Consider the following 18,169-nt stretch of genomic DNA (forward strand, 5'->3'; position numbering starts at 1 on the left):
ATGGAAGGGAAGGTGGAGGAACATGTTAAAAGATTCCTTGTGGATGCAGTTAGCAAAATCTAGATAGTAGGAAACTATGAGAAAAGTATCCAGTTTCTCAGCAGTAAATTTCAGGGAAAATAAAGGAGTGAGATGGATAAACTTAAAAGAGCGTTAAGAGACCTATCAGCCAGCTCCGATAATGTGGCCCTTGGTCGGATCTTGATTTAGACACATGAAACGTAGAAAAAGCAAAAACAAAATAACAAAAACCTCAACAATATTTGACATTTATGAGACCATTTGCAGTCCAAACACTTACTTCATATTGAGGATTTTTACTTATTTTTATTTCATATTGTTAAATTTTGAGAAGTAGACTAATGCAGTTGTGGTTATGTTAAAAAGGACTAATTTATTATGCATATACTGAATTTTTATAAATACTCAAAATCTGAGAATCATCTCAGAATTATACTGTGTATAGGGTAGTCCGTGGGAGTGCAGGTGAGGCAAGATTGGAGATGATCTTGTAATTGATGAGGCTGGTTAATGGCTGCAGATTGTTCATTGTATATTCTCCCCACCTTTGTATACATTTTTAAATTTCATAGTGAAAAGTTACCAGTTATTGGGGTTATCAGTTATTGACCATTTATATACTTGGGGACATTTACAAATATTAACGTAGTTAAGTTCCACAGAAACTGCAGGGTTTTTCAAAGACGGAATAACTGAACGTCCTAAGTTTGAAAGTTGTTTAGAGTAGGGTCATACCTTCAGTAACAGAGTCAAAATTCACAATCCAGGGGCGCCTGGGTGGCTCAGTGGTTAAGCCGCTGCCTTCGGCTCAGGTCATGATCTCAGGGTCCTGGGATCGAGTCCCGCATCGGGCTCTCTGCTCGGCAGGGAGCCTGCTTCCTCCTCTCTCTCTCTGCCTGCCTCTCTACCTACTTGTGATTTCTCTCTGTCAAATAAATAAATAAAATCTTTAAAAAAAAAAAATTCACAATCCAAATTTATCACATGATAGGTTTTGTTTCTCTTTAGCTGGGCTAGGCTGACTCCCATATGTTACGCTGCTTCGTCTTCCTGTTTCTTGTTGTGTTTTAGGTTGATGTTGATTTCAAAGAGCTTAGAGGTACCATTTTCAAATGGCCGTGTTCTTCAGTGAATGTCTGTCTTCCAATAATGGGAAGGTTGCAACAGTTTCCCTTTAAATTTCAAAAGTTGGCATATTCCTCCCATGTCTCTCTTATTCTGAAAAGTAAAATGACCATATATAAGTAGGGAATCAACTTTCTGCACTTTGTCTTTTCTGCTGCTTCCTCTGACAGACTGGCACTTGACTGACATTTTTCCCCCACTAATTTATGGAATAAAACTATGTTGACCTAAAATTTTAGTCTGTGTACTTGACATTCTTTAAAACTTAATGAGACTTATTAAAAAAATAAATAAATAAAACTTAATGAGACTTCTAATGCATGTTGTGATTTTTACTTTTTTTTTTTTTTTAATAGGCTTTGGTTGGAGAGAAGGCTTGTTATCAATCCATCAGTAGCTATGGTGGTCAGATCTTTTATTTGGGGACAAAAGTAAGCTCCTCTGCTCTGTAACTTGGCATTTGTTTGTGTCAGGATAGTTGGGGCTAAAGGAGGTTTCTGGTAAAGAGAGCTGGGCATTGTAAAGTGAATATTGATAGCAGTAATCTAAAACTTTTAGGGGAGATAGATAGATATATAATCTATAATCTAATCTATATTAGATTATACTAATATAACTATATATACTGCTATATATATATATATATATATATATAAATGTAATTTTTTTTTAAGGGGATTTTTTTTTTTCTTACAAGTAAGCTATACAGCCAGTGCAGGCCTTGAACTCACAATCCCAAGATCAAGAGTCTCATGCTCCAACTGACTGAGCCAGGCAGCTCCCTTTTCAGGGGTTATATAGTTGTGATTTTTAGCTTATTTTCTCTACTTTTAGACATGTTTTTACTTTCATTTAGGTTATCATAGGATGCTTATTTTCTTGATTCAAGGATATACTTTCATAATTTTCACATTAATGTTTTCATGACAAGGAAGGTACCTTATCATGTATATATGTCATATAATTAAGATGCTATTTAGCTTAGATCATCAGCTTAGGGTATATTAAAATGCATTGAGGTGTTTGACTTAGAATAGAATCATTGGAATAGGAGATTTTTTGTATATTAGTTTGTTCCTTGCTTTTTTTCTTTTTAACTTAGAGGAAATATTTCTTCATTGTTACAATTAAAAATATTATCAAGTTAGTACAGGGATTTGGGCATTCTTTGTTCCTTCTCTGTGGAATCAACTCCTTGGATGATAGACTTAGTGACCGTTAAATGTTTAATTTACTCTTTAATGTGGGCCCTTAAAAGCCCTTTAGTAGATACCTCTCACTGTAGTATGAAGTATTTATTTTTTTCCTTAGATGTAAAATGAGATGTGGGACTGGGACAAATGTGTCCCAAACAAGGCTGTTAAAGATGATCATTTAATTATGGTTTCTTTATTTTCTAGTCTGTTTATGTGATGATGCTGAGAAGCTGGAGAGAGGTGAGTTCGAAGTAACTTTACATGTTAGGGCTGTGAATTAATAATATCTTACATTTGTTTTGACTTTGCTGGAAAAGATTATTTGGATTTATGCTTTTTAATTTCAGAAGTGTACATCAGAATCACTGTAACTGTTAGGTACTTGATTTGACAAAACTGGCTTTAAATGAGGATTACATTTAGCTATGTATATCAGAAAATTTAAAATAACAGTGGTTTCAACAAGATTTCTCTCTTTTTAAAGATTCTATTTATTTATTTGATGGAGAGTTCACAAGTAGGCAGAGAGACAGGCAGAGAGAGGAGGAAGCAGGTTCCCCGCTGAACAGAGAGCCCAATGCAGGGCTCCATCCCAGGATCCCAAGATCATGACCCGAGCCGAAGGCAGAGGCTTTAACCGAGCACCCAGGTGCCCCCAAGATTTCTCTCTTATGTAAAAACAATCTGGAGGTAGAGAGTCTGTGGCTAGTGTGGCAACTCTATGGTCTTTAGTAAACTATCCTGTTCCTCCAACCTTGTGTGTGAATTCTTATCTCTAGTTCATTTTATGTTCGAGTATGACTGATGGAGCTCTAGCTCTTAAGTTCACATTCCAGGCAGGAGGACAGGAAAGAGAGGGCTGGCCCCTGCCTTTTAAGGTCATATTCCAGAAAGGCCAGACAACAGTTCCACTTACCTGTGCTTAGTGACATGGCACCGAGTGGCTACAAGGGGGTCTTAGAAATGTCTTTAAGCTGGTATATTGCTGTCTCAGGTACACATGGGATTTGTTACTGAAGAGGAGGGAGTGAATGGATGTTGTGATAAATGACTAGCCATTTTTGTTAACAGTGACATTCCAGCTTTTTCCTCTTTTCATCTTTAGGCCTTGTGGCTGCCTGTTTTAGTCTGTACAGTCACTGTACTATACAGTGCTTTAAGAAATTATTTTTCTTAGGAATACGGTAGTCACAGGGGTGCGTGGGTGGATCATTTGGTTGGCTGTCTGACTCTTGGTTTTGGCTGAGGTCATGATCTCAGTGTCCTGGATAGAGCCCCGCGTTGGGCTCTGTGCTCAGTGTTGAGTCCGCTTGGAATTCCCTCTCTCCCCCTTCCCACCCTGCTTGTGGGGGACGTGGTCTCTCTCTCTCTGTCTCTCAAATAAAATATAAAATCTTAAAAAAAAAAAAAAAGAAGATAGTCAAATGGTCATTGGAATAATTTTAGCTGTTAAGCGACAACTTCTGAAAAAGGTATTAGGTAGAATAGGAATTCCAACTGGTAGTTGATTAAACAGAGGGGTCTATCTTTTCTCATTTATTCATTTTAGAGAGTGGATCATCTCCTCAAACAAGATTGTCTTACAGAAGCCTTGGCTCTTGCATGGTCTTTCCATGAAGGAAAAGCGAAAGCTGTAGTGGGTAAGTTAACAGAATACCTGTATAGTATACATTATTTAGAGTAGAGGAATGAATAATAATAATAATAATAATAATCACAGAATACATTTTAGCATAGTGTTCAAATATTTTATGAACAACATGTTTCCAAACCTAACAGACTTCTAGTGAGAAAGGTTAATGACAAATACAGGATATAGAGTTTTAATGTTGTTTTTTAAATTATTTTGTAAGGAAAATTCACTGTTGAAATAAAAAGGAATTACATTGATATGTTATGTGGTCCAGTAGATGGGAGATGCTCTTATGGCAGATTAGTCATTTGATACCTAGGCTTGTTAAAATAATGTCTGTTGTGAGCACAGTTTGTAAATAAAAGACCGTAACAGTTTCAGTCCCGAAGATGTGGACTTTGTTTTTATGCTGGATTTTGCTTCTATGCAGGATTATCAGGAGATGCCAGTAAGCGCAAGGCTGTTGTTGCCGATCGGGTGAGTATTCTAATAGGGCCTTCACTAGGGTACAGTACAGATTTGCTTTTGGTATCTGTTAATAATTTGGGGCATAATTAGGTAGATGGCTATAGTCAAGGAGAGAATACATAAAAAACAAGTCAGTTTATAATTCCCTGGTATCATCCTGAATGGTTTTAAACTTTCTTCTTATCACCTTTCCTTTTTTTTTTGCTTACTCTCTTGAAGATGATAAAATTGTAAAATAGCCAAAAGACAGCAGAAAAGAGAAGGGAGAAAGCCAAGGATCTGGATTATTTCTGAGCCTAATTATAGCCCATAGAAAGTCAACTTGTGTTAGTTTTCATAAACAGGTGATTTTGAGAAATAGAAATACTACATGTGTGTTTGTGTTGCCTGAGGTAGCAGAGAGGGCTAATATTTTATTATTATTAATTAGCATTAAATTGTTAATGTTAATATTTAATGTTGGCTTTATTTCCCCAACCTTGACTTGGTTGAATCTGTTTATTACATAGTCATTCCTCTTTTTTAAAAATTGTACAAATGCATTGGTAAAAATAATATTCCAAATTAGTGTAAGCATATAGGACACATGAATAGAAATTGGTCACTCTTCAGACGCATGAATTGTTTTCTCAGCATTTGCTAGAATACTTTAGGGAGTTGTGTTCTATCCATGTTCTTTTTTTTTTTTTTTAAGATTTTATTTATTTATTTGACACAGAGAGAGAAACAGTGAGAGAGGGAATACAAGCAGCGAGGAGTGGGGGAGGGAGAAGCAGGCTTCCCTCTGGGCAGGGAGCCCGATGTGGGGCACAATCCAGGACTCTGGGATCATGACCTGAGCTGAAGGCAGATGCTTAGCAACTGAGCCACCCAGGTGTCCCTCTATCTGTGTTCTTGAGGGAGAGACCTGCAGCAGAGCATTTCTGAAGAGCTGGACTTCAGTTTTTCATTTCCTGAGCAGCAGAGCTACCACTGAGGTCCAGAACCTGGAGACTGGCAAATTAGTAGTTTCCCAAGCCTGAAAGAAATTAGTAGTCTGGGGTTAAAAATAATGGGAAATAAAGACGCTAAAATTTTAAATTATATTTTTAATATAGCTTGATTCAGTATTACTTAGGAAGATCCACTCATATTAATATTGAAAAATATTAGAGATATGTTTTGATTTTCTATATAAGACTATTTTCCTTACAGATGGTAGAAATCCTTTTCCACTATGCAGATCGAGCTCTGAAAAAGTGTCCAGACCAGGGAAAAATCCAAGTGATGGAGCAGCATTTCCAGGTACTTTTGTACGTGCTTCTGAGAGACACTGCTGTGAATCGGTCTACTTGAGAATGGAACTTTCATGTTTTGGTTGAACATTTTTCAGCATTCAGAACTTTAACTCAGGGCTTTTGCAACATTCTAAATGATGACATTTTGAATTAACAGGTCACATGGGAATAGATGTGGAAACTGTTGTGGAGTGTCGATGCAATCAGCTACTTAGTCTCTGTAGAAGGAAAGATATATCTGTGAGGGTCCAGACCCGTGAACTGATACCTTACTAAAGTGGCTGCCACTTTGCTGATGACTAACATTTCTGTTAACTAGGCTGGTTGGAGAAGAGGTGTACTACCAATGTTTAAATTTAGTTCTAGGAGCACCTGTGATTCAACAGGTTACCCCCAAAGATCCTCAGTTTCTCTTGGAATCCATGGAAATGGAAGGCGAGAAACAATTTAAAGACCTGTACAACTCTTATTATGTGATTTATTATGTGATTTGTACTGTTGGTAGTGATCTCCAGTTATATTTATTGCAAATCTCTGTTTGTCCTTTTCCATTTTTGAGCTCCCTCACCTCTCCCTTCCCTACCTTCACTTTTAACAAAAACTGAAGGGTCAACAAACATTTTCTAAAAAGGACCAGATGGGAAAACTTAGGCTTTGTGAAGGGGCCATATGGTCTGTCACATATTCCTCTTTGTTTTCTTTCTTTCTTTTTTTTTAAACAGTGCTTAAAAAATTTAAAAACCGTTCTTAGCTATGAGACGTTCAGAGACAGGCTGTGGGCAGGACTTGGTCCATATGGCAAAGTATGCCCCTGGCACTGGGCGTATAGTGCGTAAAATAGACATGGTCCTTGCTATCTTAAAGTTTGCAATCCAGTCAAAAGAATGTTTGTGTACATTAATGGAAATACTTAGAAGAAATCTAGGAGTTTTGATGTTCTGAAGAGCAGGCACAGCTTAGATATTTCCTTATCTTCATTCAATGCTAGTGACTTTGGAAGACAAGGATAGATATTGCAGTTAAGAGCTGGAGGGTATGAGTGAAGGATTTGGTTTCCGATCTGTGCTCTTTAATACCACAGTAGTAGGCTTCTGGCAGAGTAACTTTTATTAGTTTGGTTGTAGGCTCATTAGATTTATCAGTAAAGTAGAGGAATAAGCCCCAATGAAATTATGAAATCAGATAACTTAGGAGGAAGACATAGCAGAAAGAAAGTACTCAGGAACAATACTATTTGGCACTAATACCTTATATATAAATAAATTTGTATATCATTGCAGTATATATAGAATGCAGTATTTAACAAGGGGATGTTGTTACCAAGAAATGATGGGATGGTATTTATGAAAGAACTCTGGCCATTGAAAGGTGTGCTTTTTGGAAGAGACCTCTCATAGGGAACGCTTGGAGGAACTAATAAGGGGTGTGTGTATATGTGTAATACAGAAACCACTGTGCTGGGGAAGGATGTGACAGAGAGCTGTAAAGAAGGAAAGGAAAAAAAGGTGATGTTCTGGTGGAGAAATGCAAAAGAATCGTGCATGACAGGGACTATAGATGATTGTTTCTAGTACAGATTATAAAATTTACAGAGAAACACACCATCATGGGGATGTGTTCTTTAGATATACACTGGAAGTTTTATTCTGCTGAAAGAGATCTGCTGCAATTTTTGATTAGCGATTAAGTCTTCTAGAAGGTAAGGGAAACAGTGGTAGGAACCATTATTCTGGGTTTACTTTTTACCAATGATTGGGGAAATAGAATGGATAGACTCTTGAGGGGAAAAAAAATAACCACTTTATTTAAAAGATTGTAATAATGTTGAGAAATAAGCTCAGCTTGAATCTTGTATTTTAGAAAGCACATGTTTCAGAAGAAAAATATGGGCACAATCTCATGGTTATAGGCTTCAAAAAACAAATGGGTTCACAAAGAACAGGAAATTCTTAAATTTTGACATAATAACCACAAAAATTCAAAGAGAAAGGAAATGGGGAGGAATGTTGAGAGAAGTATCTGTCTACAAAGCACAGATCAGCTATGAAAGATGGAGAGAGGCAGATAATCAAAGATATATGTCAAAGGCATCATGAACCTATAAGAAAGGAAAATAGTCCCTGGGCTGTGCCTACCAAAATGCTGAGGGCTACCAAAAAGGGATTTTGACCAAGATTCACTGAGGATCTACTACATGCCAAGTACTATGTAAAGTTTTTTTTTTTTTTTTTTTTTTTTTTTAATAATTTTTATTTTGTTCTCACAACAACTCCATGAAGATGGATGCTGTTTTTAATCCCCATCGCATGGATGAGGGAAGTTGAGCTGGGAGAGGTTAGGTGATTTGCCAGGGTTAGCAATGCTCATAAGTGGTAAGGTCAGTACTCCAGTCTAGGCCTTTCTGGTTTCAGAGCCCAGCTCCTAACTAACTGTTGTTTTACATAGTTGTTTTTCAGAGCAAGTGTAGGGAAAGGACCCATGAGAAAGGGTGACTGATGTTAACAGGTGACCAAGAATGAGAATTATAGCAAACATCGAACCCATTTAATGCTCACTTTGTGGTAGGCACTGTTAATGCTTTACACATAGTAACTCATTTAATTCTTCCATAACTCTGTAAGGTGGTTACTGTTATTATTCATATTTACAGATGAGACTGAGGGACAGAGAGGTTAAGTAACCTGTTCCAGGTCACGCAGTTCATAAATGATAGAGCTGGGATTAGAATCCAGGAAGTTAGGCTTTAGAGTACACGTCTGGATTGCTATACTGTACTAAAGAACGGTGCTTCTTATTTTCCTTCCAATTTCATGAGCAGAGAGAATGGTCTTTAGATTGGAAAAGCCTATTTAAAAATATATTAAAGGAAAAGCTGAAGCCCAGCAAATGTGACATATAGTTTGTTGTATAATGATTGTTTAAATCTCAAAACCCAGTGGAATTGTTTGAACAATCTATGTTGCTATTCATAGTTTTTAAGTAACTTTGGATTAGTTTTTTTTTTTTTTAAGATTTTATTTATTTATTTGACAGAGAGAGATCACAAGTAGGCAGAGAGGCAGGCAGAGAGAGAGAGAGGAGGAAGCAGGCTCCCTGCTGAGCAGAGAGCCCGATGCGGGACTCGATCTCAGGACCCTGAGATCATGACCTGAGCTGAAGGCAGCGGCTTAACCCACTGAGCCACCCAGGCGCCCTGGATTAGTTTTTAAATAAAGTATGTTCAGTTAACAAGGATGCCTAAGCAGAATAGACACAGTTTATTTCACCCAGGAGGACAATTTTATTCTGGAAAAGGTGATCTTCAGCCCATTAGGATGAGTGAAATATATGTATGGTTGGCCACACGTCCACCATTTTAAGTGTTTAGTCTTAAATAGTTGATCGTGAAATCATTAAATAGGTTGATTCTTAAAGTGGATCTTTTTTAAAAGGAAGAGGACTTAAGAAAGTATGCGCTGATAACTCCAGTGTGGTTTATGAACATTTTACATGAGTTCACTTGAAAATGACCACATTAAGCTTATAAATTACCTTTTTGAAAGGAATATGAGGACAGTATATTCACGGAATGCCTATTACATGATACCTTGATTTCATTCAGGCATTTGTCTAAATTTTCCATTATCCTAATGGCTGAAATAGATTACTGAGTAGTAAATAGATTGGTAAATAGTAAATAGATTTGCAGCTAGATAAACATCCCTACCCAAAAGAGTATTCTTTTGGTGGCTTAGTATTAATTGCATTTCAGGGCTCTTTCTTATCCCATTTTTTATAATTGATCTGGATGAAGATTTAATGAGTGGCCTGTGAAATTTAGGTGGCAATAAGAATCAAGGTTCAGAATGATCTTGACAGATTCCTGTCAAAATTGTTACGAGGTGAAATTTAACAAGGATGAATGTCAAGGCTGCATTAGATCCAAATTTAAATTACATGAGTACTGGATTGGGAAGATCTCACTGGACAGGACTTCAGTTGACCACAAACTTAGTATGAGCTCATAGTGTAGGGAGGCCCAGATGAAGGTAAGTAATAGTACCACTGTTGGAAATAAAAATTCTGAGATACTTTATGGCCTATTGACAGATTAAGCTACATCCCACGACCAGGATGGTAGATTTAAAGAACAGCATTTGAACAGCCATTTAATCTGATGGCTAGGTAAGTGGAGGCAAGCCTGCCTTCAGATGATGAAGGGCTTCAGTATGGGGATTTACTGTATTACAGCAGCAGGAAGTCTGGTATCAGTGGATAGAAATTAGGAGGAGGTATATTTCAGTTTAAAATTACCCAGGGAAAATGTAAAAGGTCTTGGACTTAAGTGCCTCCTACTGTTGAATATTTTGAAATAGAGGAAGACCAGTTGACCAAAGACTTTCTTTGTGGGGTGGGAAGATCTGATATTCTGTATCAATGTGAAGAAATGATCATTGGAAAGATAACCTCTTATCCAGTTAGTTGAAATTTTATAGTAAGACTGGTTTCTAGTTCAGTCAGGATACTGAGAATTTATATTTTACCAGCAGGTGGCACTCATGCCTGCTGCCTCCATTTTCATCTTTACCTTTGATGAGGAGCCTCACCTTTTCCTTAGAGTCTTATAATACCAGGAATATAATACCACTTAGTATTTTTGCTTTTTTCCAAAGACCAATCAACATTTTGTCCTTTCTTAACTGTAGAAAATAACTTTGGGATCTCATAGCATTTTTGATAGGCTGTGGCTTCTATTTATCTGAGAAAAGATTTGAACCTATATTTGTGTAATAACTAGTAGGATTAAAAGGAATTAAAGTGTTCTCTGTCTCATACATCTTGAGCCTCACTTTTTTTTCTGGTTAAGTGTTTTGCATCCCCAAACAAAGTCAAACAACAAACAAATCCCTTCTTAGTCCCATGCCATCCCCAATAGCCTGCTGCCTCTTACTCGCATGTCCTTTACAGACCCAGACGTCTCATAGGGATTGTCTTCATTACTCACTGCTCTCTCATTCCATGTCTGTAAATTCATTGGACTCTTTTATCCTTCCTCTTAGTGGTCCTCAGTGTAGTCAAACACAGTTAATGATTTTTTCGATCATTCTGTCCCTTTGACTTCTCTGGTGTCCTACATTCCAGGTTTCTTGTGTCTTTCTTGCTGCTTACTGGTTTGCTTTGTTCATTCTCCTTCCTCTTCTTCTCTTTACCCAATAAATGTTAGAATTCTTCACAATATGCTTGTTTTTTTATTTCTGTAGCAGTGTTCTCAAGATGTTGTCTAGACCATTTATTTTTAAAATCACTTGAGAGGATTGGTTAACAATGCTTTTTCTTTAATTACTTACCAGGTCAGCTGAATCAGGCTTTCTGGGATTGGTGATCACAATTTGCAATCAGCCCCTGCGGTGACTCTTAAGCAGGTTAAAGTTTAGGAATCATTACAAAGACAAAGGACTATCTTACCAGTATCTCTCACATAGGTTGTTTTCTAAGTTCTGAGATCCATGTAGTAAATTGCCCATTTACATCTCTACTTGGCTGTTTTAGAAGTACCTCAAGCTCAGGAACATCCCTTCAGGAAGCCTTTGCTGATGGTCCCTGTTTAAGGGAATGGATCCACCATACACCTAAAACAAGTTGAGTGATTCTTGTCTTACAGATTGACAGTCCTATCAATTCAGCCTCTTGACTGTTTGTCTACTCTGTTTACATCCTGCCATCCATTCTGCCACTATCCTGATGCATGTCGATATCATCTCCTTTTGGTATAGTACCATAGCCACTTCTGTACGTATCCTTCCTGCACTTCGTTCTAGAGAAAAAAAACGTGTATCAGTGATAGGCTTGAGACTCTCTGGGGTTTAAGATATTTTAAAGACCATTGTCCTGGAGTAAAGACTTAATTCCATAGCAGTCTTTAAGGGTCTTCATTATATATATCCCCCCCCCCCATTCTCTGTGTCCCTACCATATTAGAGATTTCAGTCTCTTGATATCCCTGTTCTCTTTTAACTCAGCACCTTTTCCCGTGGTGTTCTCCCTGCATAAAAATTCTTTCCTACTTCTTTTAGCTTAACCAGGTCCTGTTTATTTTCAAGTCTGAGCTTAAATGTCACTTCCTCTGACTCCCAGATTAAGTCAGGAGCATTTATTTGTAAAATACCATGCACTTAAATTACTTACTCAGTATCAGTCTTTCCCAGCTAAACTTGTAAGTCTAGGGATTGATTTTTCTCTAGCATCTGGTTTAGTGCCCTTGATTTAAGAAATATATGTTGACAGATTGTTTTTTTTGAAACATGTATTTATGATGTGTACAGTTGTCTTGTGTGTATGTGTGCGTTTTTTACTTAGGCTCCCACTCCCGACGCGGGGCTTAAACTCACAAACCGAAGATCGAGAGTCACATGCTCTACTGACTGAGCCAGCTAGGCACCCCTGGGGTATATGTTTTAAATCCAACTCTGAGGGTTTGAACTGAGAATAGAACTTAGCATACACAACACAGATGTCCATAATCATGGCTAATATTATTGTGCACTGTGTGTCTGGCAAGTATCTCATTTAATCTTCATAACATGTTTAAGTAATTATATGTCAATTTTACAGATGTTTACAGGTATAAACAGACACACAGAGGGTTGAATAACTTCCCTGACATCATACAACCAGTAAATAGAATCATGATAAGCATGTAGGCTGGGTGGCTCAAGGAGCCTTCACCCTGTACTCTGCTAGGTTTCATGCACACTTTATATTCTTTGATTATCTGAGACCAGTATGTTGTTAAGTAGCTCACTTTGAAAAAGAGAGGACTAAGTAATATATAAGTTTTAGGAAGATATTGAAATATATAAAAAAGTAAAAATATTAAATGAATTCGTTTTAATATAGTTGTAGTAATCATATTTGAATGATTGTGGATTTATTCTTCATCTTACTGGTCCTCCATAACATTTAGCACAGTTAATGACTTCTTGAAACTGTCCCTTTGGCTTCTCTGGTATTAGAAGTCTCTCCTAACAGTGTTCTAAACTCAGAATTTGGTCAGTTAACTGTGGAAGCAGTTTCATGTTTTTTGGAATATTTTTATCTTGCTACACTCATGTTTGTTTATGAAACAAGGTAGAGGTATAAAGAAATGTGAGGCACTTTAATTATATGAAGCAAGCTAATTAGGATTAGAAAAGTAATATCACTTTAAAAGATCTTAAAAGTAAAGCCTTACATTAATTGTTCTTAGGCTCTCCTTCCTGCTTCATTTTCCCCTCCATGAGAAGCTGGTCATTCAAGGCCATGGTTGTAGCAGCTGTTGGCATATGTTTTTGTATTAGGAATTCATGCCGAAGAGTGAACAGAGACTAAAAGTTGAACGCAGAGTGAAGCAATAGGAGGCTTCTTTGTCTAACTCATGCTTCCTTGAGGGGATTTGAGAAAGAGGAAACAGTGTTGGTGTCTACCATACCACCTTATTCCAGAGGCTTGATTAACATGTTGGTCCTGGGGAGTTAGGTCTTTCCTAGAAGATTGTTTTGTTATCATACTTGGAAAAAAAGAAGGAAAAGTATCCATACACATACAGAGAGACACTTACATCTACATAGCTGCTCATGGTGTTTGTATATTAATACTAGAATACAGCTGCCTACCTCTGATAGCCCGTGGAGATAGATCTATTGGCCTGTCTCTCTGTGTGTGTGTGTTTAGGAATGCCTGTCTATTCTGTATACACACACGTACATGTACACACACACACACACACACACACACACACACACATATTTTCTAAGCTTTGTTAAAATTTTGAATCCTCTTCAAGGAATTCAGTTTTCATTGCCTGGGTGACTTCTAGAATACAAATTATGAGAATGAATGTCATTGCTCCAAAAAGCAAAGGAATCTGTATTTGCTATTTCATTTCTTGTCACATCATTATATCTTCAACAGAGATTATATCTTCAGTTGGTGGATAGTAAGATAGTCACAGTGCGATAAAAGTCCAGGCACCTGGGTGGTTCAGTCGGTTAAGTGGCTACCTTTGGCTCAGGTCATGATCCCAGAGTCCTGGGATAGTGAACCCTGTGTTGGGTTCCTTGCTAAACTTGGGGAGTTAGTTCAATGGGGAGCCTGCTTCTCCCTCTCCTGCTGCTCTCCCTGCTTGTGCTCTTTCTCTGTCTGCCTCTCTCTGTCAAATTAAAAAACAAACAAAACCAAAAAAATGCAACAAAATGATCTATTCACTTGCCAGGCTTAAATTTAGGTTTTCTGCCTGTCAGGTCAGTGTTTTATTCATATATCTATTGCTTATTAAATCTTAAATATATGCATATATCTAACAGCCAGTTCCCTGCAGCCAGTTTATAGCACTGTGCATTGAAGAAGAGATTAGAGAAATACTTGCTTTCTCTTTTTTTTTAATGTTGGAAACCAAAAATCCAGCCATTTTTCAGAGGCATCCTGCAAGGTTTTGAGACCGAGAGGAATCTTCTTAAAGCCGGGATTACGCATTGTGTTTGTGTTGAAAGGCATCAGGTAGATAGCCACAAGCAGCACCAGCACAGGCTGAACTTAATGGAGAAGGGTCAGAAGTTTGTATGTGGGCCCTTGATCTCTCAGTATCCCATGGAGAGGCATGTATAGACCAGATCTGACCAGATGGGCTGAGGTTTTACTTCAAGAGAAGGACCTGTTCTTTTCCATTCTCCTTTCTTTTAGGGCTTTTGTGGGAGCAACCTACCTAGTGAGCTAAGTGGGGTTATCATCTGAGCTTGGGCACCAGCTGCTCAAGGTGGTGTATAGTAGTCCTGGAATGTCAGCTGCCTACCTCTGACTACAGATCCTCTGCAAAGTTGGGTCTTCACTTAGTCCTTGTTCTTGGGAGATGGAGAGCTACTGATCTTACCTAGCTTATTTTCAGGCATTTAAGAGATTGCCACCAGGGGTAATCCACTGGACAGTCTAGTTTGTCTCTTCATAATTAGATACTGGAAAGGAAGGCTTAATATATAGAAATATTTCATTTTGTTTATAGTTCTAAATGTTCAAAATTGATAAGGACTTGGTTTCTTTAGGAGGCCAGTGAAAGCATTAATTTGAATGAGTTAGCTCTATTTAAGTGAGTTGAGAACTATGTGTATCCTTTTTCTTTTTTTAAAATTAATTTTGTCTTAGGATAATTGTAGATTTACATTTAGTTGTAAGAAATAATACAGAGAGATTCCAAGTACCTTTAATGTGGTTTTCCCCAATGGGCACATCTTGTAAAACCATAGTACAACTGGATAACCAGCTTATTAACTAGTACAATAAAGATACAGAACATTTCCATCACCATAAGGATCTCGCATTTTGCCCTTTTACAGCCACACCTTCTTTTCTCCCACCCTCATCCCCTTCTTAGGCCCTGGCAACCATTAATTATTTCTCTTCCTATAATTTTGTTATTTCAAGAAGTTATGTAAATGGAATTATATAGTATGTAGGCTTTGGGGATTGGCTTTTTTTTTTAATTTTAAACTCAACATGATTTTCTGGTGATTCATCTAGGTTGTTGCATCTGTCAATAGTTTGCTGCTTTTTGTTTCTGAGTTTTATTCCCTTCTTACTCTTTATTTAAAACCACATTCCACAGGATTCTAATTTTTGCTTCAATCATAACACATAAGAAAGTTCAAGACAAGGAATGTCTATTACATTTACCCTTGTTTTTGCTTATCATGTTCTTTCTTCTTTGCTGATGTTCCATGGGGTCCATTCTTTTATTGTTTCCTTTCTGTTTAGAAAACTTGCATTAACCATTCTTTTGGGGTAGTTTTGCTGACAGTAAAGTCTCTTCATCTTAGAATGTCTTGATTGCCCCATCATACTTCAAGGTTCTTTCACTGAACTTAGGATTTTAAGTTGACAATTACTTACTTTCAGCACTTGAGAAATGCTGTGCCACTTGCTCTAACCTCCCTGGTTGCTGATGAGAAATATAGTCATTCAGATTGTTTCTCTTAGAGCTAAGTTGTCATCTCTTTCAAGCCACTTTGAAGATTTCTGGGCTGTTTTTATTGCTTTGTCTTTAGTTTTCAGAAGCTTAAAAATCTGGTGTGGATTCCTTTAGATTGGTCATATATGGATAAATCTGTGTATTTGTGTCTTCTGCCAAATTTGGGATGTTTTTGGCCATTATGCCTTCAAATACTTCATCAGTTCTACTCTGTAACTTCCTTTTCTGAGACTCTGATGATACGTTAGTTCTTTTGTTCTAGTCCCATAGGTACCTGGGTGTCAATTTATTTATTTGTTTATTTATTTTTTCAGCCTGTTTTCTCCTTTAGATTGGAAATTTCTGTTTGTTATTTCTTCCAGTTCATTTTTTCCTCTGAATCATCTATTATGTTGTTGAATCCTTGAGTTTTTAAAAAAATGCAGCTATTGTATTTTTTAGTTGTAAAATTTCCATTTGGCTTTTCTTTATATCTTCTATTTCCTGGATGAAACTTTCTGTATTTTTATTTGTTTTAATATGTAATTATAATTATTGAAGCAGTTTTATCATGGCTGCTTTAAAAATCTTTGTCAGACCATCTGACATCTCTGTCATATTAGTGTTGGCATCTGTTGATTATCACTTTTTAATTCAGTTTGAGATCTTATTGGTTCTTGGTATGATTTGTGATTTCCTTTGGAAACCTAGACATTGTGAGTGTTAGGTTGTGAGACTCCAGATCTTGCTTAAACTTCTGTTTTAGCTGCTTCCTTCTGATACTGCTCTGACAAGGGAAGGGGTCCTACCTTACTGATAGGTGGGAGTAAAAGTACAGGTTCCCCTTCATTGATACCTGTTAGAGGGTGCTCATCCTTACTGCTGGACAGAAATGGGAGTTCTCCTTACTAAGTCTTCTCTGAAACTTCACTGGCTAATTAGGGATAGGAATGCCTCATTGCTCTTCCCTATGTGGCCTCCATTAACTCATGGTGACAGTAGCATCACTACCACTGGATTGGGCATTGGCAAAAGTTCTCATTCTCTCTAAGTCTCCTCTGACACTGCCCCATTGGCTTTATTACAGGAATGCCACTAGCACTCTCCATGTGGGAGGAGAAGGGGTTTGTTCACTGCCTTGTTGGGATTGAAAGTCTTCACTTTCTTAGACTTCTCCAATACCATCCTGCTCAGTGGAGGGAGAATTGGGGTACCTTGTTACACGCTGTGGAGGATGGAAATCTAGGTTTTTCCACACAGCTTTTGCTGGTATGAGTGGATGTGTTAGTCAAGGTTTTCCATAGAAACAGAACCCATAGGAGATATATCTATATCTATATTTGTATCTGTATACATATAGAACCACATCACACAGTATTATGATTTTTGCTTCAACCATAAAAAGTATGGTTGTGTGGGTGTGTGTGAAGAAAGAGAGAGAGAGAGAGAGAAAGAGAGAGGTGATAAGGAACTACTAGCTCACTTGATTCTGGAAGCTGAGTAGTCCCAAGATCTTGAGTTGGCAAGTTGGAGACCCAGGAGACCTAATGTGTAGTTCCAGTCCAAGTCTTGTAAGCCTGAGGACCAGGAGGGCCAATGATGTAGTTCTATCCTGAAAGCTGGCAGGCTTGAGACCCAAGAAGAGCACATGTGCATTAGGGAGGGCAATCTGCTTTACAGACACACCAGAATAATGTTGACCAAATATTTAGATACATTGTCGTCCAGCTAACTCGATACATAAAATTAACTGTCACAATGAGTGTGGGGTCACAGTTTTTTCTGTGGTGTTTGGCCAGAGTAGAGGAACAGATATTCTTACAAGGTTTTTTGTTTTTTGTTTTTTGTTTTTCCTTTTCCTAGATTCCTTCTTTTCTGTTGTTGTTGTTGTTCTTTCTTTCTTTCTTTCTTTCTTTCTTTCTTTCTTTCTTTCTTTTTTTTGTGGGGGGGGGGTTCTAGAGAGAGTAGCTTTCTTGGAGCCTTTTTCTGTCTATATGCATAGGCATTTCCAAGTTATCAAGCTTCTTCAGTTCCAAGTCTGGGTTATATGGTAAAAAGGAACCAGGGAGCTAGCTCACCACTGTGTCTTTCCTTAGGTCTTGAGATCCCAGCAGGTCTGCCTTCTTCTATCTTTCAGAGTCTTCTGTTTGTGTTGTATATATTGTCCAGGGTTTTTAATTACATTAGTAGGAGAGATAGGAACAAATGTCTGCTCTAGTTCTCTGAAAGCGGAAGTCTCCAATGTAACCTCTTTTCAAGGCTTCTTAAGGCATTTCAAGGTTCCTTGGATAACGAAAGAAAAGGGAATGAGCAGAAATTTCGAACTGGAGAGAGTTTAGGCCAAGAAAACTAAGAAGTGCTGCAGAGAATAGAAGTTGGGAAGTGGCATATAGTAGAGATTTGCAAAGAAGTCATTTAAGTCCGCACATGTATTCTAAAACCAAACCATTTGTAACAGTGTCACAATTCTTAATTTTTAATCTTAGTTCTCTGC

The 18,169-nt window shown here is 37.5% G+C and overlaps 1 protein-coding gene across 4 annotated transcripts in view; it reads left to right on the forward strand.

Moving 5' to 3' along the window:
• VPS8 (VPS8 subunit of CORVET complex) overlaps positions 1 to 18,169 on the forward strand; it is a 246,980-nt gene that overhangs the window by 58,656 nt on the left and 170,155 nt on the right. For all 4 annotated transcript variants that reach the window (XM_045088704.1, XM_045088707.1, XM_045088706.1 and 1 more), the window contains 5 exons: positions 1,503 to 1,577; positions 2,547 to 2,582; positions 3,892 to 3,982; positions 4,406 to 4,452; positions 5,638 to 5,727. In XM_045088704.1, the coding sequence (XP_044944639.1) occupies positions 1,503 to 1,577; positions 2,547 to 2,582; positions 3,892 to 3,982; positions 4,406 to 4,452; positions 5,638 to 5,727 (339 nt within the window). The remainder of the gene's footprint in view (positions 1 to 1,502; positions 1,578 to 2,546; positions 2,583 to 3,891; positions 3,983 to 4,405; positions 4,453 to 5,637; positions 5,728 to 18,169) is intronic.

The sequence above is a fragment of the Mustela putorius genome, unplaced genomic scaffold, assembly GCF_011764305.1.
Source record: "Mustela putorius furo isolate JIRA1106 unplaced genomic scaffold, ASM1176430v1.1 tig00003834_pilon_pilon_pilon, whole genome shotgun sequence".
Classification (NCBI taxonomy): Eukaryota; Metazoa; Chordata; class Mammalia; order Carnivora; family Mustelidae; genus Mustela; species Mustela putorius.